Source organism: Lithohypha guttulata (genome assembly GCF_036872675.1).
Source record: "Lithohypha guttulata strain CCFEE 5908 chromosome Unknown scaffold_4, whole genome shotgun sequence".
Taxonomy (NCBI): domain Eukaryota; kingdom Fungi; phylum Ascomycota; class Eurotiomycetes; order Chaetothyriales; family Trichomeriaceae; genus Lithohypha; species Lithohypha guttulata.
Window position 1 is genome coordinate 2991272 of NW_027042753.1, and position 23071 is coordinate 3014342.

Consider the following 23071-nt stretch of genomic DNA (forward strand, 5'->3'; position numbering starts at 1 on the left):
TGGTAGCTATGCAAGCACGTATTGCTCTGTTCTGTCTTCGTGCAATGGAAGGAATCATTCTCCTGAAGTAGGGCAGGACCGTGCAACCACTACAGAAAGCACACGAGGTGGCGCAGAAGCTCGTCAACCATAGCCGACCATTCAGTAAACTGCAGACAATCTTCGCAGTCTATTGAGCAGCATATGCACAATATTTTGTTCTCGTGGATTGCAGTGCTTAGGGTCAGCGGCTGAAGGAGGACGTACAGGCCGGATCGAGATTGCAATTAGATGGGAGGACGATACAGCTTGTTGCGCCTGGAGACAGCCATTGTTAGCACATGTACCACCATCAGAGGGACCACCTCGCGACGTACAAGCTGGCACCGCGTTCTGCGCATAGGCAAGGCCCGCTAGAGCGGAGACCGCAAGGAGGACGAATTTATACATTCTTGTTCTGGGCTGAGCGATGGCGACAAGTCGGTAGCGCGTGAAACGACTTCTTGTATTTATATGAGCTGATTAGAACAATTGAAGTACGTATACAGGCAATGAACAGAAGAATAGCAGAACTTGGGCTCGTATACACAGAGTCCAGAACGAAGAGGGTCCGCGGCTGAACTCAATGCTTGGAAGCGCAGCTGGAGCGTTCACATGCTTGAACCCAAAATTAGCAGGAACTCCACGACTCGCTGCTTGACGCGGTTTCCCTGCGGATCTGGTGGAGGCCAGTGACCAGTCGCGATGAAATGGTGCACGCCGTCGATAGATAGTGTTGTCCAGTTTCCCAAAAGATCTGGAAGCCACTGGGTATTCCCAGTGGATTGACAGCCAATAGCGGAGGTCTAGAGGTGTTTCACCCAGTTGTGCTTCTCGGCGTAATTCTTCGGGTTATGCTCGACCGGAGTGTCTGTTTGTTGGGCCTTAGTCGTCCCTTCCATCCTGCTGGCAAACCAGTGCAGTCGCGTTTATCTCACAAAGTGAGGAGATACATTGGCACGATTCCAACTGGTAGTACATATGGGACATGATCATTGTAGAGGGGTTTAACGGGCTGCTGCTCCAAGTACAAACATCAATCTGAATTGAATCATATTTTACACTTATCGAGTCCTAAGAACATCCAAATTACAGTGTAGGGTATAGTAAAATCATTCGCCTATTCAATCATTTTCATACTCCCATACCTCGTCTCTGTGTGCTGTTTTCTGTGTCATCAACATGAGTAATGTTACAGGGTGGCTTTTTTCTTTTGGCTAAGAACAACTTTTCGTTCTCTCAAATCCTTGACCTAATCTCTAACTATCACAACCAATAGATACAAATGAGCTTTTGATGTCCTTACCCAACGTTCGCCAAGAGGACAAGTGGTGTCTCAAAGGCTGTGCTGATCCACACCGTTTCGTGAGCGTGCTTCGTAGAGAGATTCAACAACATTCATGTGCGTTGCTGATCAATAGTCTTTCTAAGAGTACCGACTTCCGCTCGAAGTGCTTCGATGGTCTCGCGCATACCGCCCATCTGCTGCTCTAAGCTTCTGACAACGGCCCAAAGACGTTCCTCATTTGTTGGGAAAGCACCTTTGTGGTGATGTCCTTCAGCACTACCATGGGCCGAGAAACCGTGGCCTGAGCTACTATGAGATGACAATGGCCCACTTCCAGACATATGGGTTGGTGGTCCAATTGGTTGTGTTGGAGGGTGTGTAGGCCCTGCTTGACTAGCCAGAGTAAACCTTGAATCGGGAGGGTTCAACCCGTGCGGTGGCGGCAGCTGAGGTCCGTGCGGAGGTACGGCTAACGAGGTAGAACCACTTAAACCCCGTGGTGCGTATGCTGGGGCGTACTGAGGGTTACTTGGAGATCGGTTTCTGCCAACACTGTCCATAGTCCCTGTGTTCTGTCGTTGTGCTGGACTTATAGGCTTCGGACTCTCCGTCATCGGATTGTGCGCAAAGACTGGTGGGCCAGGGCCCAACTTGGATGATCGCGAGCCAACAGGGTGTTGGTTGATGGGTTGTGGAGCATTCGAAGAGGTATAGCCTGGAGGTGGGAAAGACGATCCAGTAGGTCGACCTTGGATTGGGGGATAAGTGCTCGGGAGACGATAATTAGCCGTGCTGTCTATCGAGTCATCTCCAGAGGGTGCTTGTCGACGGATCACCGGTGTACCACGTGCTCCTCCTTCTTCATCCTCCATGGTGTCAGGCTCCCCGTAGACAATGCCGTCCATGGTCTCATCGCCTTCACCTTCCTCGTCACCTCCGAAGCTGCCGATACTCGATCGCCTGCCCGCACAGCCTCCGGGACCTTTGTTGTGACGGGCAAGCGCATCTCCGCGGGCGAATTTTCTGTTGCACTTCGGACACTCGTGGGGACGCTCACCTGTATGCAGCTTCGTGTGACGTTTCAGATCATGCAACCGGCGAAACCTAGAGTTGCATGTCGAACACACATATGGCTTTTCTTGACTGTGAGTCAAAAGGTGACTCTTGAGATTGTGGTGTCTGGTGAATTCGGTTGAACAGTAGGGGCATTTGTGCTTCTTACTGCTCGACGACGGCGAGCGAGCGTCGTGTCTAGATGCAGAGCCCGGCAAGCTCATGCCCCTTCGAGCAGCATCCGAGATCTGAGGCGTCAAGAATGGGGTGTGATAGGAGGCGCTCTTGCCAGGATCCTGCGGCGAGACTGAATCGTGTGTTGGTTTGGGAGCACCTTCTACAGGTTGTGGACTCGTGACAGATGTGCCAGCGCCAGATACATTTAGTATGCTGCCGACTGTACCTACACTGGTTGCTGGGCTAGTTAGTAGATTGTTGTCTGGGCTTGTACTGCCCTCGACACCACTTTGCAAATTCGCGGCAACGACAGCCAATGGCTGGCTCATGGTAGTGGCAGCATTCGGCTTGGGGTGTTGGATGGCTGGGCTGGTGACATTCTGTGTCAAGCCCATCAGCGCACCCAAAGCCTCGGCCTGTGGATTAGGAGATTGTAGGACTGAGGGTGTCGGTGAGCTTCGTTTTTTAGCCTGGGCAAGAGCTGCTGCTGCTGCTGCTGTCATAGGCACCGGGCTTTGCAGGCGGGGTCGTTTGCCCGGCCTTCCCGACTCCTCGAAGGCAGGGCGAGGCTTTGAGAATCTATTTGGGCTAGATGATTGAATGTGTGTTTGAACAGTACGCGAAAACTCGCTTTCAGCCATCAATAGAAGGTGGTCTCAAGAGAGGTGGGCGCTACAGTTCATAAGGTCAGCATAGGTCTGATGTAACGTTGCTGCACCTGTTTTCGGTAATAAAGCAAATCATAGTCATCCAAAGGCACGCATAGAGTGGTTCCATCAACAAACAGTGCTCGTGATGATCGTCCTGGTGGCATGGCTACCCAGCGACATGACCAAGCGATCTGATTGCAGCAAACAGAACAGGTGTTGCAAAGTGGTTCAGAAGGGTTTCTCAAGGGACCGAGGGTTCATCCGTACCTCTTGTAGCACCATGTAAAGGATGTGGCTGACAGCCGAAGAAACAGTTCCAGTGAAGCGGCAACAGCCTCAACTAGCCACACCGAACCACTGACACCCCAACTCCAGCACAGAAAGCCTGTTTCTGCGAGTGCCTACCCAGCAGTCCAACAATCGTGGTTATCTGGACAAGGAACCTGTATTTGCAGCACTCGGTGAGTCGGTTCCTTCTGTAATTAGGCTTGTCTTTTTGCAGCAGAGACGAACATGCGCCGCCAGTGGGATTTCGCGCGTCAAGAGTTTCTCGGGGTTGACAGGAAGAAAAATGGTACGATGCGCTGTTGCAGATGCGCAAGTGAGGAGAGAGGCGAAGGTATGGTGGGAGCGCAATAGGTCGACGAAGGTGCGCTGTATCGATGAATTGAACGGCGACAAAATCGAAGTCGCTACTGTTGAGAAGCAGCCGATACTACACTAGGCGATTTCACGACAGATTTTGTGTCTGTAACAGAAGCCCGTATTGAGAAGGAAGTGTTTAGGTGGAAGGAGTGACGCTAACTTGCTGTTACCAACTCCAAGGGAAGACGCAATGCAGATTCTGAGGCCACTGCAGTGGCAGTCGGCTAACTAAAAGTCGTGGGACGAGGAACTTGAAGAGGACTGGGGCGAGTACCACCCATGCCAGTGGACGCCAGTGAATGTAAGAGCTAACGTCTTTGGGTCAAGCTTGCCTAGCTGAAGGAATCTCAGCCACGTCAATCGCACATCGCTCCAGCTTGAAGCCACGCTTGCAGGCCAACCATGTCTCTCATCGTGAAAACCTCCGATCTTCCAATACAAAAGTGATCGAAGACCATCATTCTGTAAGGACTGGCTTCGACAGGACGGCTTGTTCGAGGTCATGTAACTAGATTGCCTACACCGCGCCGGTTTTTCTACCACTACTCCGAGTCCCTGACACTGTCGAAAGCCACGTCTCATTGCAGGCCTCGACACTACGTATGTGAGATAGAATTCAACGGTACCAGCACTTTCCTTGTTAGTCTGCCTTCTCCAGAAGAACGAAGTGAGACGATGTCATCGGTGGCTGGGCTGTTTCTTTCAGTTCAATGGTTGCTGACGGATTTGCAGTACTCAGACGCACCTGCTTCCAAAGTTACACTTATATGGTACAATCCAGAGGAATCAGTCTTGACAGATTGATACATTCTTGTTATCTTCCACCAGCTGCATCTTCTAACGGTTGGTGGCTTGGACTATTTCAGGACTGATAGATTCGTGGCATGGCCGCCAAATTCCTGGTCCATTCGCGTCATTGTGGCGTCAGCTGCATCGTTGCCGGCTGCAAGCTCGTCCCAGAAGCGCTAAGTTACGATTGGTCTCCGTCGTGCCTGTGAAACACGGTTCTGCTTGGAGACTGGTCGTGTGGCTTAAAAACATCCCATCTCTTCAAACCATTCGAACCTGTCTCAGAAAGTTGTGTCTTGTGCTCATTCCTACGCATACTAGAGCATCAACAGTTGGTTCTCATTCGATCTCCACCACCAAGTCTCGTCCAGGACGTCGGTACAGTCCCTAACTCGACAGTCAACACAATGACACGTTTCCAAGACCTCCAAACCACACTCGCCACGAGAGATACTGGAAGAGGGAAAGTTTATGCTTCGATCGCCGCAGATTCGTCTCAAGGATTGCTCGTATTTCTGCAAAGGAGCTACTTCCCGAGCAACGACTTGACTTCGCCTCTCGTATTCAAGCGATCGATCAGCAGGTCGTAATGTGCTTCAAGTTGTAGATCTCCTCCTGCGCTATTCCTTCCAAGGAACGACGTCAGCCGCAAGCTGGCTTTAGTCATACTGCTGGCAGGGGTAATGACCAATCATAGATGGTATATTCCTACTGCTGCACAACGTTGTTTTCGGCGCTTCGTTTGACGGCATGAAGGTCACTGAAATGGTACCCTTATGCTGGTTTCTCGGTGTCCTTTATTGCTGCACCCTCTCTTACTCGTCAAGTCTGTCCGCCACCTAGGAGAATCATGAGCTATATGCAAGCCACCCCTCCTCATCAGAACACCATGGCCAAGGCACGATCTGGAGGCTCCCCGAATCTGCCATATTACACGCCCACAAATTTGCTGTGATGCCTCCGACACTTTGACTGGACGGGATGTGGTTTAAGTCAGTCTTTGAGGCTGAAACGATGTGTACAGATGAAGCCCAAGCGGGTCAGGACACCATCGTTAATACTCTGTGAAGATCACACCCCAAGCGAAAAGCCACATATGCACGAGCTCGTGGCGAATCATGTCGCGTGGAGTTCGTTTCGTTGTGCAAGTACTTCTCATACATGGCGAGTGGGCGACGTGCTTTCCCAAACCACACCAGTAGCATACGACCTTGCAAATCTCTCTTTTGTATAGTTGACTTGTCTGCATCGTTCTACTGCACCTATCACGGAATAAAGTTTAATAGTCTCGTTGGGTAGTCATTCTTCCTTTTCTGAGAAAGGAATGGTCATTCAGCCGTGTACAGTGTACCTGCATGATTCGTTCTCTTCAAAAACCTGATAGTCAGAACTTCGAGTCTGTCTGCTCGACTCGAGTCTGTGGCTTTTCATTACTCCTACTACAAGGTTCGAGGCTATTGCCGAAACCCTAGAAAGCATGACGTCCTCCGTCGACTCGTGGCTCATACAGTATGGACCGAGCACTGTTTCTGCATATCACCTGAGAGGTGTGCAATGCCTTTTTCCAGAATATTGCTCTTTACAAGGCTAATGTCCGATGATCGTCTACGTACTGAAATCAAATCAGTAATAGCTGAAAGAGATTAACTCACGAGAGATACCGCATAGATCAAGGAGGGTTTGATGGAGGTTACTCCGCGTTGATGCCTTAACCTCCAAAACCCTCTTGTAGTAACCTGGAATTGCCCGAATCTCGAAAGAGAACAGTATTTTCTTCTGGAATAAGTCGATTGCTTCACAGTAACGCGACCATCTGGACGTATCTACATTAAAGAATACACGGCGTCCTATGTTAGATTGGTTATTGAGTAGGGGTCGAAGGAGGTCCTACGAGGGCAAGAGAGGTAGAGAGAGGTTGACGCGGGTTGAAGCGGGTTGACGCGATAACCTCCAGAAACCTCAGGAACCCTCACATAACCTGAATTTACCCAAGCCTCATCACAAGTACATGTCGTTTTTGTTCCACGATTACGACAGCGCACTTGCTGGCTCACGGACGGCAAGCATTGAGGCCATAAACTGACAACCAAATCGGCGTATATGATTAACCAGTACCACGATACGATGTAGGAAACTACCCAGAGAATTTCCAGAAGTATGTTTTCATTCAGATATCTGAAGCACACCCAGCCATAACATTCCATATCGTCCATTATCGCCTTGCCATACAATTGTCATTCCTGTTATATTCCTCGTCTATTAGAAGTATCATCGTGAATTCCTAGAGTCGTCTATGGGACTGTCTATCCTAGGTGGACTCCTCGATTTCCGCGACCCTGGTGCAGGAGATTTGCTCAGTCTGTCCGAGTTATTAGCATGCAGTCTCGGTGATGTTACAGTGTGGAACACGGATTGTTACTCACGATCGTCGCTTCTCGCCCTCTCTCCTACGATCCTCGATGACTCTGAGCATCTCCTTTCTCCCCTCTCGTGCATCGATCTTCTTGTCGGCCATGCTCATGCTCACCTTCTCGTTAGTTCTTACCATCAATAGTCTCTTCAACAATAAATGTCTCATGAATAGACAAACATAGACTCCACAATCGCTGCCGTTTTCCTGCTGCGGTGTGTCTTGCAACTGTATGAACCGGAGTTTTATGCCGAGAAGACGGGAGAGTTTGTTTGTAACGTTTAAGGCTACCGTTTGGTTACCGTGATAGAAGGAGTCGTAATGGAAGGCCACACCGTCGACGACAGATACGAGAAGGAGCGACCAATGTGTACCCTCTTCTGCTTGGTTTGGAGTGTTGCAATCATTTATAGGGAGGAACACATGGGTTACGCCTGTGAAATCCGGAAGTGCTTCCTGTGAAGAGAGAAGTTAACTTGTGTGCTTGCTCCTGCTGCCTAGGCGGCACTTGGTGAGCCATGTCAAGGTTCACGATCTCACGTCTTTAGAAACGTACCTTTACCTCCTTTGCATCTTGCGCAAACCCAAGCATGACTGACATGGTTGGCCGTAATAGGATGATCTTAGAGTTCTTGAATTCTGTAAGGTATTCGCGTTCGAGAAATCTGTAGGATCGAATGCAATTAGAAGACTTTCATTTCGCTCGACTCGATCTCGGTCACGTACTCTTCCCAGAATGTGATGACCTGACCAGTATGTCAGCACTCTCCGCAGTCGTAGTCCTTCAGCTTTCTCACATACATTGTCTGTAAGCCAGTCATTCTTCAACGCATTAATATCGATCTTGAGTACTGCCACCCATCAGTCTCGAAATACTTAGGCCAGGCGAAGGGATTCGTACGTCGCACATCGTAGTCTGTAACGTGTCAGCATGACCATTATCCATTCACCTGCAAACAAAACCCACAACTCAAGTAAGGTGTATCATCTGGTTTAAGCTGTGAAGCCATCTTGATTAGCCGACAATTCTAAACCTCGCAGGGAGACCCTGATAGCTTGAAGGAACGATCAAATGTGACAGAAGCACTTGCTAGTCCATCCAACACAAGCACAACGAAATACAATGACATCGGCTGCGGTGGTAACACGGAAGGAATGTGACGGCTGCCCTACCGACTCTCGAAAGTGCCTGCTCAAATGTCCACCGAATGGATGCATGATGTTTAGCTCGTGAGGCTTTTGATCTTATCCAAGTAGATTCAAGCTCTTTTATTCTTCAACCTATTGATGCCAAATATTCATGATCGTCTCGGTTGTCCGCTGGATAGTGGCAAGTACATAGTGCACAATGACGGACGCAACAGGTAGTTTCAACTCGAGTGTTAGGTCGCAGATGAAACGGCGCAGGTGTGCAAGAGAACAAATTAACAACACTAGCACAACTGTCGAGTCCTCGGCGTTAAACTTGAACTTGATCAAGTCCAGCCTGAATATGCTTGCTTGTTTGGATGCAGTGGTGGAGGTAACACAACCTTAGCAGCGTCATCCACCTCGAAAGAACCATTATTACGTCGTGGTTTCAGCCACGATCTAAGTACGCTGCGATCGGCCTTTTGAAACGACTATCAAATTTATTGCACGGTTGACTTTGATGATGAGCCAGCACCAAGCTTTAGTCACTTGTTCACAGTAGCAACAAATGTATACGTGCTTGTTTCTCGCTTGAATGCTGCCTCAGCATCAATACTATACACAAGAAAGAGAGCACAAGCTGTTTCCATTGTTCAAGCTTATGAAAATAGTTTCAAAGGGTGTAACAAATAACACCATCCCCACGCTCAGCATGCATGTACGTCGTCATCAATCTACAATATCTAGAGGCATAGAGTATCCGACCTTTGGAAAAAGGCAGCGCGAGATTCGCGCTGCTTAACCTCAAGAAAAAACCGTCCATATCGTACAATGGTGTAACCTTATCAGCCAGTGGCATGTTCATTCCGCCAACCGTGCAAAATGTTTATTCCATATCCAGCCTATTTGTTTATTAGGATCGTCCTGGTTTTTCGCAAGCCAGAGCTCGCCACGTTCACCAACGACGTCGAATATCTCGCCCGTGACATATGTTAGATAGGGAAATCCTGCCTCGCGTCGTGCGCGATCGATATTAAATTCGTACACACTCGCCGCAGTGAATAGGACTTTCGGCTCGCCCAAGAGCGCCTCCGCGGGATGTCGTTCAGAGACAGGTGAATCAGACATTGGAAGTGCAGAGGAGAAGACGCCCGAGCCTCTGCTTCGCTCTGTAGGCTGATTCTGCGAGGGTGCAGGAGATGCTGAGAAGAACGTATTCGATGACAGAGGTCTTTCAGCATGAATTGAAGCTGGAAACGAGCTCATGAGAGGCGATAACGTTTCGACACTCAGCCGTGGGGGAGCGAAGGCGTCCTGTGGTATTGACGGACTCGTGCCTAGCCTGGCGAAATTAGCGCTTGCTGATGTGTGCTTGGCATTTGTCGAAGCTCGAGAGGGAACCTCTGGACGATGGAAAGACTTTCCAGATGTGGTTGAGGCCGCTCTATTTCGATTGCTTGGGTACGGATATGGACGGTCGAAATGACTTTCTGATAAATTCTGAGTATATGTGCCACTAGGTCTGGATCCAAAGTCCAGAGTTGGCACAGTCGAGGTATCGCTGTTTATGGTTATCGATCTCTTGGTATTGTTGTTGAGGCTGCTGAATGACATCTGACGTGGCGAATCTTCTCCATTGAGCGTCGAGCTCGGCGTCAAAAAGCTCGTCATGTTCGCCGCTTGCAGTATCAACGACCCATTACAGACTCCGAGCGTGAGAGCGGATGCCTCCTGAAAATCGAAATCTTCCTGCCAGGTCTTCTCGATGTCTGCTAATGACAGCCGGTTCAAGTTGATTCCCATTACATTCGAGAGTTTTTGCTGAATCATGACCATCCATGACATTTGAAGCTGTACAAGGTGGCCCTGGCACGATTGCACGAGGTGTGCAGTAGCTCTCAGAAGCTTCCTCATTCGCTCTTTGGCCTCAGTATTAAGGGCTTCCCACTGGTCCATACGCTCCGACATTTTCTTGTCCACTTTTTCTCCTTTATCTTTCCTGTTCTTCATCTGCGCATAATCGACCAATCGCTTGTCTCGTTTGTGTAATAATCCCTTCGGGTCGTCCTTGAATTTTTGCAGAATATCTACTGTCGTAGTCATTGGCTTGATGACTTTCTTTTGTAGATGTTCAAGATGATCAGGAAGTGCGATATTGTGCACGTTGCGCACAATCATGGCGAAGTGCCGCAGTTTGCTCTCTTCTTGTTGATGATGAGAGTGGCCGACGTCAACCCATGCTTCTGCTGCTGCTGCGACCTCGACCATCTTGTTCACCCACTGAGTAATGCCCTTGTCGTACGACAGGCAATCATTGGCAACTACCATGAGTTGCACGTAATTGTTGTCATAGGCAATCCTGAGCTTGTCGTATTCTGTGTCTTCATACATTTCCGTGATTCCAACGTGTTGTCTGAGTTTCTCTGCTCTCCTTCCGAAAGCCTTCGAAAATCCAGTCCGCACATCTGATTGGCCTCGCTTCCTGTTAATAGCTTGATCGAGCATTTCTGCATGCTTCTTTACATCGTTGATGCGTATGTTGATATCAGTCATATTAGTTAACACCCTTTTTAACGTCGAGAGGTCAGGATGATCGTCGACCGTGGCATCAATCAGTTCCCTGAGGAGTAGAGGATATTTTGTGATGCGCTGAACTGGTTTCACCAGAAGGGCATCAAGATTCCAAGCATTGGTAATGTCGCTGGAATTATCCCTACATTCTTTCAGCCAGTCCTGAGCTGTCGTAGATTTTTGCAACGCTTCAAGTCGTTGGTTTGCGGCATGCCGATTTCTAATGTACTCGGCGTATACTACCTCCATGTCCTTCAACGATCCTTCAAAGGCATCTCCGATTCTTGTTTCACGATCTCTTTGGAGATCAGTAATCTCAGCATCAATCTTTGCCGAAGCCAGCGTCGACGAACTTGAGTTGGCACGCGCCATTGCTTCGAAAGACCCTTTTGGATCTTTCTTTCGATCGCTAACGTACGATGCTTTGGAGGTCTGCTTTAACGCCGTCAAAAAGTCCCTCGCGAAAATCTGTACTTGCTCAACGTTACCAAACAAGACTCTAATATCGTCCTCTGTTAACGCTGCAGCAGCAGTCTGCTTGTAGATATCGCACAGAACGCGCATGTCGCGTTGATAGATGTTCTCAGTGTCAACAAGCTCTTTTATGATATGTTTACGCTTTTTCAATCGACGAGCTTCAGGGCTCATAACGTCCGCACTAGTACCGTCTGCTGGCAGGTCTCGGCTCTCCCAAGGTATGATGTCGGTACGAGACTTTGCTGAAGGCGGTCTGGAGGTGGACTGCGAGGACCTCGCACTTTCAACTTGATTAAGTGATGTGATACGATGAGGCACTCTCGGTTGTGGAATATCCGTGTTGGGAGTGGTTTCAGCTGCGATTCTCGATATCTGGCCGATACTTGGTATATTGTCCTTAGGAGGAGGCGGAGGCGAACGAGATGGTGCACGAATGATGGCTACACCATATTCTTCAGGTTCCGAGGTGTCTTCATCGAATACTTCAATTGATTGAGAAGTGCCACGGATGGAATTGGATTGCGCACTTCTGTGACATTGCTCGCTGTGGTTTTCGGACACTTTTTCTACATGCGGCTGTTCTGTTTGTTGCAGTGGTAGGCCAGACTCTCGTACCACATCTTGTGGAGGCGGAGTTTCGTTGTCGACCGCAAACCGTGCCCAATCACTAATAGATGGGGACGTGCCTGCCCAATCTTCAGCGCTATCAAGACTGGGTTTTTGACGATGGCCTTGAAATTTGGTTGACGGTAAAGTGAGGAGACTGTCATCATTTGCAGGTAGCTCTGAAACTTCTGGCTCACGTTCGTACGTCTCGGCAATGTGTTCTTCTTGTTCGAGTTGCGGTGTTTGTTCGCCAGCAGGGCTGGTGACCTCTGGAGCCAGTTGCAATTCAAGCGCAGCGCTCTCGTGCCTGCGCAAAATCTCCTGAAGACAAAGTTGCTCGATTTTTGCTGAGTCATAGTTCTTCTCTTCCTCCATTTCAGGACAAGTCTCGAGTACCTTCTGATAGACATCATCAACAAACTGCTGATCGACGATACCCGAGCTTGAGTGTTCCTGCAAAACGACGTTAATGGTTGTATAAGCGTCAGATGCCATCGTATCGCGATAAGAATCCATCTCATCCTGGTCGACGCCATGGTTGGAACCATTGTTCATGTGCTTGTAATCGGGGTATTCTTCTCTTGAATGTGATGCATTAGATGCAAAATAGCCATCGTCGTTGTCAGCCTCGTCATGCAAGGACGAAGTCCACGAATCTCGGGTCGACCCTCTATCCTCGGGCTCTTCTGGCAATGGTTCAGGAATAGAGAAGTTTGTTCTATAACCTTTTTTGATGGCTTCGTCATCGTCAAGATAAGTGGTATTTCGTAATACTAGATTGACCGACTCGACATCTGCACGATCCTCTGGTTCATCGTAGGTACGTGGAGAGTGATGAAATTGGCCAGAGGGGCTTGTGTCACGCATCTGCATAACGTGACTAAGCAAACTCGCGGCATCGGCGTCTTCTTGAGGTTCTGGATCGATATGGGTGGCTTCAGTGTCTGCTGTGGCATCAGTCACAGCAGATTGCGGTTCGGCTCTGTCAGGGATTCTTAGTAGGTTCGTTTGTATTTGCATACCAGGGTGGTCTGTAGGACTCGCGTCGTGACCTAGAGTAGGAGAGTCATCTTCCTCGATCTGACGTTGCGGGTTACCGACAACATGCAGCGCGTTTCTTGTGGCGTATTTCTGATCATATTGATGTTCGAGCCTTTCTTGCTCTTTCTCGTAGCTGCCAGCACCAGGAACCGCCTGCAAAACTGGGCCTACATCGTCGCTGATGCTCGAACCAGGCCTGGGTGACGAGATTCTGCTTTGGGACTCCCAACGTTTGCTGAACCCAGTTTTCGATGTAAGTTCTTCGCTCTCTCTAGACTTAGTCAAGGCTTGTGTTATCCTTGATCTTCTTGCATCCAAATCGATATCCGTAAGCTCTGGGGGTTTCACACGGCGTTGCTGGGCAGCTCTTTTTTCATTGTTGATCTTCTGCAAAGAATTAAATTTTTCGGCCATACGAGCTCGAGAGGCAGCGGTCGACGCGGATGAAACAGGCAAACGAGGTCGAGAGCTTCGCAGAGGTGGCGAGACTTTAGGTAGAGGAACAATAATATTAGCTCGAAGAGTTGGACTTTTGGCACCTCTTTGCAAGGCGAGCTGCTGACTGTTCACTGGCTTACCTCTTCGGCCTGGAGAAGTTATTTTTCCAGGCTGGTCTTGAACAGACAAGGATTGATTGGAGCCAGTGACTTTGTTTGTAGATTTAAGTGCACCATTAGTCACTTGTCTTTTGTCCAACGCAGAAGGTGCTCGAGAACTTGGCGCCGAGGTTTCAGAATCAGAGGCAGCACTTAGCCGTCGAGTACCAACGGGTATCCGGGATGTGATTGGTGGTCGACGGGCAGATATCGGAGAGGTCATTGTATTGGTATACGACGAGTTGTGCAATGCATCACTTTGGGATCTGCGGTGGTCTTGCCCCTGACTGGTTGGGGCGTAAACAGCGGGCGAGAGTACGAATGGACTGTCTCTATAGTTGGGCGGAAACATAGGATTGGGACTATGCATTGGCGAGTTGTCAGAGCCAGCCCTTGTTCTAGGACTCACAATGCCAAAACCAGCAGATGGCGAAGAGACAGAAGTAGGAAGCAATTCCCCGAATAGTGGCCTCCTCTGGCTGATCTGTGGTTCTTCAGGCTTTGAGCGGGCGATGCGTGTCCCACTTGATTGTCGAGAAGAGTGCGATTGTTTCTTTACACCTCCAAAATGCGATACATTTGCTGAAGAGAGATAAGAAGTCGGCTCTTGGGGAGTATAAGTCGTTGATACCGGCTGTATCGGAACAGGAGGCACTTCTGCTGTCGAAGAAGCATTTATCTGGGCGACCAGATTTTTGACCGACGATTTCCTTGACCTTATACTGAGTAACTTTGGTTGAGGAGCAGTGTCTCTGCTGTCGTCTAGCGACCAGTTTGTGGAATAGCTGCCGTTGCTACCGACTCTTGACTTGGCCTCCTCTTGTGAGTTCAACGTTCTCAAAGCCTCTTGATGGAGGGTCGCAGACGACAACAAGCCCAGCTGAGAGTTTTGGGTGTAATCGCGGTAGAAATCATCAGGGTTCACGGACGAGGGCGGATTCGTGTCGTGGTTGGGGAGTGGTGGTGGAGAAAAGGCGCGAGGAGTATCTGTTCGTGCGAAGTTGGTGGAGTGCGAGGGCGTTCTCGTTCGAGATGGGAGATACTGCGACTGCTGTGGACTATACGTGGTTGTAGGCAGGTAGACAGCAGATCTATTAGCAGTAGGTGAGTGTGGCCCCGTCTTCTTCAACCGATCCGCCAGGCTAGTCTGTGCTTGAAGCGACTGTCGACGGTTAGGGCTTGCATAGTGCTCGTCCTGTCCAGGCACCACAGTGGGCATATTGTGGCTCTTAGAGGCCGCGTGTTGCTTCGGCTCAGGATGTCCAGCGCTCGATCGATATAGTCACGCTAGGGAGTAAGAATGTTTTCCACCTGATCATTTTGTGCAGATGGCGAATGAACTTGCTCAAGGCATACGTTCAATCTGGCCGTCCAGCCAAAGACTCATAGGGTCTTGCTTTGGTGAGTGCCGGTCTCCTTCCCGCCTGTGTTTCTGCCCAGGTCTTCTCTGCTTACGTGGATCGATACGTCGCCGTGGTGGTACCAGCTCTACTCCCGATTGCAATCTCTATATCGGGTCAAGATCTCGTCGGCTGTAGCACGGACGGGGCTGAAGCACTACCAGATGCAGCGATTAAAGCCCAAGGTGGTCTGCAGAAGTTGACCAGGCTTATCGTTCTAACACGAGGGCGAGCAGTAGGCTTAAACACGTCCAGTCTCAAAGGTCTTATCGACGACGAATTAGAGTCAGCTTGCTGGGAGGAATACGTGATTCGACGGCGTTGAGTATGTAGCAATAATGAATCTATGGTTTCACAATAGGAATTGCAGGCTTGTCTCTGACAGACCACGCTATTCTGCCGACCCATGGCTTTGTCCGCCAAAGCCAGCACCGCAGGACTCCTCCTTGGAGTCTAGCTTCACTTCGGGCTCGTGGGTGGATCCTGCTTGGCTGCAACGCTAGTCTGCTGCCGGCTTTCTTAAGGGTCCGTTATCCGGCGGTTCTCTTCAAAACAATATGCAGAGACGCGTCTCTTGTGTTTACATACTGAACATACCGCGTCGTACTCCCACGACCAGGCATAGCCCGTCATCCCCAATGTGCTTGAGCAATTGCCTTGACCTCTTAAGTCAAAAGAGAGCATCCAAGTACGATGCTCTTACTTTCCTGAAACAATGCGAGTGTCTATCGAACAGGACAGTTGACTCCAATTGAATGATAGTGCACACCACATCCGATTTATACACAATGAGATAAGAAAAGATCAAGGACAGTATGGCGAAGAGGAAACGTAAAGCACCGTCTGTCCAGGCTGGTTTGCATCATAAACGAGCCAAGGTCCACGAGACAGAACGCAGCAATACTAATACTGATAGTCATTCCGTTGCCCACCCACTGCTTAAACAATATTATCGTGAGGTGAAGACGTTGAAGGAATATGTTCTTCACAGGTTGCCCACCACTTCCAGGCTGCGTAGAAGACGTCTTGCTGAATTGGAAAGTGCGAACGTTGGCTTCCGTCACTTGCTTAACCACACTTTCGTCGGCCTTCTGACTACAGCTTCCACCCCAGTCCTTACCAGCCGAGAACAAGCCTACGTTGAGTTCACTACCACTCAGCGAGCTTCTAGGTCAGGTTCTGCAACCACTCAACAGACTACGCTAGAAGATGTAAGTGGCTCGCAGAGCAGCTACGGAAAATGCTCACTTTGTACAGGTCGTGGAATTTGTAATCTGGTTTCTCTTCAAACAGAGCGATCAAACTGCACGAAAACCCAACCACATCCTGTGCCATGGACTAGAACGTTGCGTCACTGTATCTATGATGGCTGAACATGAATGCAGACCAATACTACCTGGTATAATTAAACGCCACGATAACTCGGCTGTAGAGGTATTGAGACAACAACCATGGAAACAGCTTATGACCGTCATGGGCGCCGATGGTGAAGCCATCTTTTCGAGCCTCCTTTTAGACTGTGGTTTGTTCATCAGCAATAATGACCACAAGAACACCTTTGTTCAGATTAGCGGTTTTCCAATACACGACCTATGCCTCCAACGTGGCCGTGACACGAATCCTCAGACCACCTCCAATGCCAACCATACAACGACGGCTTCGTGTCGAACGCTAAATCAAATCGTTATCGTGCGCAGCCGCATGCTCTATAGCAAACCATCGCTCAACCACAACGGAGAAGTCTCATTCGGACTAAAGCCGGTCCACGTACTTAACAAAGTGACGAGATTGAGCAGCGAGGTCGGTGACCCTGTTCTTCTGCAGTACATATTTCCCCGACAGTTCAAGCTACATAACGTGTTCACCTTCATCACTGACCGGACGGAAACAGTGCAGCCATTTAAGGACTACTCGTTTCGCAGGGACGTTGAGGACGATCCGGCCGCCACATCCAAGCCAATACCTAAGCGACTGCGTCATGGTGTTCTTCACCTGGTCCAACAAATACAGCGTAGGCACAGATCGTGCTCGTACAATCAATTGCTTGCACACTACTGTCCTGTGACAGTCTGTCGACTTCTTACACCGACACCAGCTAGGCTATCCTCTGTAGCCAATACCAAATCCTTAAGTCCGAAATCGACTGTGCTGCAGACCCAGATCGGGACAGTCTCTGTTGATGTACCAGAACCAGCTCTTGGTAAACCGGTCGATGTTGAGCAAAGAGAAGGGTCGTTTCTTCCATATGCCACGCCAACATGCCATGTCGTTGCGTTCTGCCAAGCGACAATCAAACGACTCTTGCCAAGTGATACTTTTGGCAGAGGTAGTGATGGCGTCGAGAATTGGCGCAAGGTACTTGATCGTGTGGACCGATTTGCATGCATGCGGAGATTTGAGACCATTAGCATGCATGAGCTCGTCCAAGGGCTAAAGATCAAGGCGATCAGATGGCTCGCCCCAGAGCATGTTGGGTCTGATGTCAAAGTAGCAATTACAGACGTCCGCAAACGCGCTGAGCTACTCAATGAATTCATCTATTATATGTTCGATTCCCTCCTGATACCACTCGTGGCTACAAACTTCTATGTCACCGAAAGTGGCATCCACAGAAACAAACTGCTCTTTTTCCGACACGATGTCTGGAAGCGTTTGTGTCAGCCGTGCTTGAGGTCGGCAATGATGAGCTCTCTGACCCCAGTGGCTTCGAACGTGGCGCGACAGATACTTCGAAACGACCAGCTAGGATACAGCACTATTCGATTGCTCCCCAAAGAAGCTGGGACACGTCCGATTGCTAACCTGAGCCGTCGGGTGATCAGGGTCGTCAATGGTAGGAGATTTCTCGCCCCTAGTATCAATACTCGCCTATCACCTATATTCAGCATCTTCAATTATGAGAAAGAACACAACCATGTGGCCTTCAATCAATGTGCCTTCTCAATTCATGATCTACACAGAAAGTTAGCTGGGTTCAAAGCTCAGATTGGTATGGAGGGGCAACCTACATTGTACTTTGCTAAGGTTGATATTCGGTCAGCCTTCGACAGCATTCCTCAACAACAACTGCTCGACTTCAGCCGTAGCTTGTTTCAACACGAGCAATATCACATAACCAGGCATGCAGAGAGCAGGATCTTCGATTGCCGTGACATACCGAGGACGTCAGTCAAATTTTCCAAGGCGGCGAGACCTGTGGGTTGTCCAGATGGTTTGCTCTCTGGTGAGCCATCGCGGGCCACAAAGAATGCGGCGATATACAGTAATCTGGATCAGCATCAGTTCATCTCCAAGCAGCAAGCAGAAGGTTTGTTACGAAGGCATATCCAGGCGAACCTCATCCGAATCGACAGAAAGTACTACAGGCAAACAGAAGGCATACCTCAAGGATCCGTCTTATCGAGTATGCTGTGCACATTCTTCTACAATGAGTTTGAGAGGACGAGACTTTCGTTCCTCCAACCTCGTAACTCGGTACTCCTCAGGATCATCGACGACTTTCTGCTAATAAGCACACAACGCTCGGAAGCGATTGCGTTTGTCGAGGCAATGAAGTCTGGCGACACGGACTACGGATTACGTGTCCATCCAGAGAAGAGTCTTGTCAATTTCGACATGGTCGTCGAGGGTGTTCAAATTCCTCGGCTGTTCAACTCTACTTCTTTTCCGTTCTGTGGTCTGTTTGTAGACACCGAGACTCTTGACGTTAGCAAGAATCGCGTCCGCAAGGACAATGTCATTGCAAATACATTAACAATCGATAGACACGGTCAGGCAGGAGTAAAGCTGAAACGAAGAGTAGCGCAATCGCTCCGGATACAGCTGCAGAGCATTTTGCTCGATGGAACTCAAAATAGTAGCACACGAGTGCTGCAGACTTTGATCGAGTGCTTCCAAGAAAGCGCTATGAAGCTGCACCAGCATTGTGCCAGTATGCCCCGATCAAGGCGTCCAGGTCAGAAGATGTTGATTGGTCTTATCGAGCAGTTGATCAACGTTGTCTTTGACACTATGAAGCAGTATCCTAGTACAGATAAGCAGTACATGACACGACATCAAGTTTGCTGCATAGCTGCCGTAGCGATTATGCAAGTGTTGCGGGCCAAGAATGCTTCGTATCCGCAGGTCTTGGTGTGGCTGCATGACTTGAAGGTACACACGCAATATAGCATGAACCAGGAGGTAAAGGTACTGGATGGTCCAGTAGCTGCTGGTTCCAGGGCAGTGAAGCATTATGTTTACTAAGATATTATCCCAGCATCTTGAAACATACGTGCACTCTTAAGTCGATGACTGTTGCAGTTGACGACGAATCTGGTATGCTCTGTGGAGGAAGTAGCGTGATGGCTCGTGCTTGTTTGGATACCGCAAAGTAAACACTTTTATGCTGTCTTGGAGAACAGACTCTCACTGGCTGGGTTGATCTACTACTTCAACGACAGGTCTGTGAGACTGACTGTAGGTGAAACTGCTGTACGAACGTCTGGTTAGTAGTCAATACAACACATGGCAAACTCCTCGCAGCTGCGGCCTTGAGGTCGACCCCTCGTCCAAGCATTACAGCCAATCTTCAAACGCTACCGAGTCACTATCTGGAACATTAAGCGTCTCGAGTGTCATATTACAGGAATCTGTGTTGCAAACAACTCGAAGCGCATTTAAGGATCCTGTTTCCCAATTAAAGAATGTAAGCGACATTTGCTGGAAAGTGAAAACGGAGCGGCTGGTGTGGACCAGATCTCATGCTGCGACACCTATCAAACCTCACCCCAGTCACTGAACAACCTGTCGCAGTCAAACACTGATATCACCGTCATTAAGCAAAGGATGCTCAAGTGGCGAGGCTTAAGCCAGCCTGAGTTTAGCCCATCGGTCGTTGTGGCGCCGCGATCGACCAGAATCCGCAATGGTCAATTTAGCTCTCCGTCTGCGTTGGTTGAGCTCCCAATCAGAAAAGTGCAAGATGTTGAAGGATTCCTCGTGCAGGACGCGGAGCACAATCCTGCTTTGCTCACTGTCGACTCGAACTTCGTCCACGTCAACGACCGCTCATGGTTCACCAATAACACATTCGTTCACAGACAAACTTTCCTACCAGCCGTAAAAGAGGAGGAACATAATATACATGTACGTTGGCACTATCCATTTCCAGCGACATCGAGCCAGCGCAAGGCATTGCCAGTAATCAACGGACACGACACCAGATCCGCATTTCACTGCTCGAGCATCGACAGAAGCATTACAGGAAAGGGCTTCCTCGATAATGAGTCTGTGATCCAGCCATCTCGTTTTCGTTCATTAACGCCTGCTTTGCATATCGACGCCTTCGCTATGCCAAAGGGCATGACTGCTCCTGGTTCACCACCAGAGCTTACAGACTCGCATTCGTTTACATCAGATTCCCATGCCTCCCAGTTCTCCGTGTCCGACGACTTGTCAGCAGGAACAATGAATTTTGAAGAGATAATATTGGATGATGAGAATCACTCCGTTCACACCAGGAGTGCTCCTCGAGAAGTCGAGCACATTAATAAACCCAACACCCACCAGAAGCCTATACATAGACCTGTACTTGCAGCGTTGCAAATCCAGCAGACACGATATCCCGAGTTGACAAGTAAAACTGCCAAATCGGCCGTTACGCCATACACGAAGAGAACCTTCACTAGACCCACCGTAAACCCCAATTCCTCTCACAATGCACAAAGAACTTATTCCGAATCGCCTGCACTGCACGAGAACAAGTCTGTTCCACGTTTAGGACAACACGAATACTCATCAACTTCGGCCTCTTCACTCACACTACCCAGTCGTCGAGGCTCGTGGCAGCCAACCAGGAAAACCATTTACGAGATTGAGGCCGAGTACCACGATTCCGACGATGAGCTTCCGGACGATACCAGTCTTTTCAATGTTCCTCTTTCGCCGTTCGTCACTCGTTCGCATCTTGCTGGACTTTCACCACAATCCAGTGCGCAAGGAAGTCCTGAAAGACGTACGCACGTTTCAAGTCCGGCGCCTATACCTTTAAGCCATGCACGCACTATGCCAAATACTCCATCGAAAAGTCGGAACGGTTCAAGAGGGACAACTCAGAGGAAGCAAAAGCTCAATAAAGCCACGAACCACGTAGCACAATCCAATTCCGCATCGACGTCTCCCCAGAGTGACCTGCGCTTCGGCAGAACCAAGTCATGGAACTTAGTCATGGCTGATCTTGACCATGAAGCTCGTATTATTGCTGAAAAACTCGACTTCCATCACGAAGCCAGCACGAAACTTGACGCAGCAATCATCAACCAGCACCGCAGTTCCGCTCCTGGAGCTATTCCGCTTCCTCCTATTCAGAAAGGCACACTTGACTTTATGCCATCGTCAAAAGAGAAAGAGGCCGTGTTGTCGAGGACCAGGCCATCTTGGTTGCCTCCGAAGGATCCTCGTGAGGAGAAACGACACTTGGCACAGTACAAGCAGATGATGCAGGCATCTATCGAGGCCGAACAGAAGAAGGAGCACGTACTGAAACAGCAAAGACGTACAGATGATGGTGTCCGCGATTCTTTACATGGGATTTGGACCTATTATGTTGACCCGACAACAGATCTGTTGACGATCGATAAAAGAGTGAACGATCTTTGCTGGCGTGGCATTCCTCCTAAACTGCGTGGTGCTGTATGGCAGAGAAGGATCGGGAATCCGATGAACCTCACGGATCAAAGTTACACGTTGGCTGTTGGCAGGGCCAAGGAGATCAAATCAAAGCCTACAGAAGAGCTCAGCGAGCACGAAAAGACTTTGCGTGAATGGTTTGCCGATATCGACAAGGATGCTGAAACAGCTTTTCCGGATCTAAGCATGTTTCAGCGGCATGGCTTACATTGGCAACATCTAATCGATGTCTGCGAAGCCTATACTGTCTACAGGGCAGATATTGGCTATTTCTACGGCGTACAGCTAATGGCAGCGCTCATGCTGACTCAAGTGCCGACTCCGGCAGAAGCTTTCAGACTCATGGCAAATTGTTTTCGTAGATCTTTGCCCTTTGCTTTCCAAACTGGCGACGAAGCAGTTGCAGCTCGGACTTATGATAAGGTGAAATCTACCTTGGATATCAAATTCCCACAACTTCACGCTTATCTCTTCCTCGATCAACAGAACTCTGGCCTCGGATTCTCAGGGAGAGAAGTCTTCGAACACATGTTCAAGACTGTGTTTGCTAATGGGCTTGATCTCGATCGTTTGTGTAGAATTTGGGATATCTGGATTTTCGAGGGCGACCGCTACCTTATTCGCACAGCAGTCGCTTTGTTAGGTGCTCTTCAATCGCAAATATTCGAGATCCAAGGGGATGTACATTTGAGACGGCGTAATATCCAGGAAATGCTTGGTTGGGGACCATACAACCGCACCGGGAGTGGTTACTGGAAGTTTGATTCGCTAAACAACTGCGATCTGTTCGTGGATGGGATTCGAGCTGCTGGAAGGCTCGACTATACTGGACATTAATGTTCAGACGACTAATGATATACGAATGGTTGACGCTTCACCACAACACTTGGTTGAGACTACATATGGCGTGGAAATATTGTTTAGACATGGTTGACGGTCATAATACCTGCTGGACGAGCAGATTTGTACAAAGTCCATCTGCGGTTCGTTTGCATCAAGTAATGGTGTTGAGCCCAACAGCATAACATTGTCTCTATCAAGCAGTATTGCAAGACATTGCCTTTCAGGTGTAAAATATGCCACGAGTTTCCTTGTGAACATTGTCGCTCGTCATTGTGATGAGGCTTCTGGAGATTTGTCATCCTTGAGTAATGAGCCGTTGGCGCCAAGCCCGGAGAGATTATGCAAGCCCGCAAGTCTATTTTGGTAGAAACTACGGAATTGTGTCAAGAACAAAATAGGCCGGACACTACTACTCGTAGTGGCATTGTGCCATGGCACCTAAAGAAAGCATACCTAGTATGGCAAGGTTTACTGTTATTCGCTTAGGACGATAACGCTGCTGCGCATTTGCTGCGATGACATGATCAGTTGCAGAGATGCAGAAGATGCAATGGTCTCACAGCTAACAGAACTTGCGATAGATTACAGATACACCAACTGCATTGGTAACTGTTCAGCATTGTCGGCAGTCTGAATCGTACAGCGAGTTATCAGAGCACCACAGAGACGATGAATTGATAGCAGAGGAAGGTTCCACACGTGCACAC

General features: G+C 49.1%; 5 protein-coding genes across 5 annotated transcripts; 2 read left to right on the forward strand and 3 right to left on the reverse strand.

Moving 5' to 3' along the window:
• Nucleotides 1-1416: 1416 nt before the first annotated feature.
• Nucleotides 1417-3177, reverse strand: LTR64_006248 (uncharacterized protein; the record flags this gene model as incomplete). The annotated part of the gene is made up of 1 exon (XM_064900581.1): nucleotides 1417-3177. One exon carries the CDS (start codon nucleotides 3175-3177, stop codon nucleotides 1417-1419), a length of 1761 nt encoding a protein of 586 aa, XP_064753893.1.
• Nucleotides 3178-6888: 3711 nt separating this feature from the next.
• On the reverse strand, nucleotides 6889-8040 carry LTR64_006249 (uncharacterized protein; the record flags this gene model as incomplete). The annotated part of the gene is made up of 7 exons (XM_064900582.1): nucleotides 6889-6979; nucleotides 7044-7486; nucleotides 7587-7695; nucleotides 7757-7776; nucleotides 7832-7881; nucleotides 7932-7946; nucleotides 7998-8040. 7 exons carry the CDS (start codon nucleotides 8038-8040, stop codon nucleotides 6889-6891), a joined length of 771 nt encoding a protein of 256 aa, XP_064753894.1.
• A 982-nt stretch (nucleotides 8041-9022) lies between these two features.
• Nucleotides 9023-14671, reverse strand: LTR64_006250 (uncharacterized protein; the record flags this gene model as incomplete). Its single annotated transcript, XM_064900583.1, has 2 exons — nucleotides 9023-13344; nucleotides 13435-14671. 2 exons carry the CDS (start codon nucleotides 14669-14671, stop codon nucleotides 9023-9025), a joined length of 5559 nt encoding a protein of 1852 aa, XP_064753895.1.
• Nucleotides 14672-16325: 1654 nt separating this feature from the next.
• Nucleotides 16326-19097, forward strand: EST2 (Telomerase reverse transcriptase; the record flags this gene model as incomplete). Its single annotated transcript, XM_064900584.1, has 2 exons — nucleotides 16326-16863; nucleotides 16948-19097. 2 exons carry the CDS (start codon nucleotides 16326-16328, stop codon nucleotides 19095-19097), a joined length of 2688 nt encoding a protein of 895 aa, XP_064753896.1.
• A 582-nt stretch (nucleotides 19098-19679) lies between these two features.
• On the forward strand, nucleotides 19680-22358 carry LTR64_006252 (uncharacterized protein; the record flags this gene model as incomplete). The annotated part of the gene is made up of 1 exon (XM_064900585.1): nucleotides 19680-22358. The coding sequence occupies one exon, from the start codon at nucleotides 19680-19682 to the stop codon at nucleotides 22356-22358; it is 2679 nt and encodes an 892-aa protein (XP_064753897.1).
• Nucleotides 22359-23071: the final 713 nt, after the last annotated feature.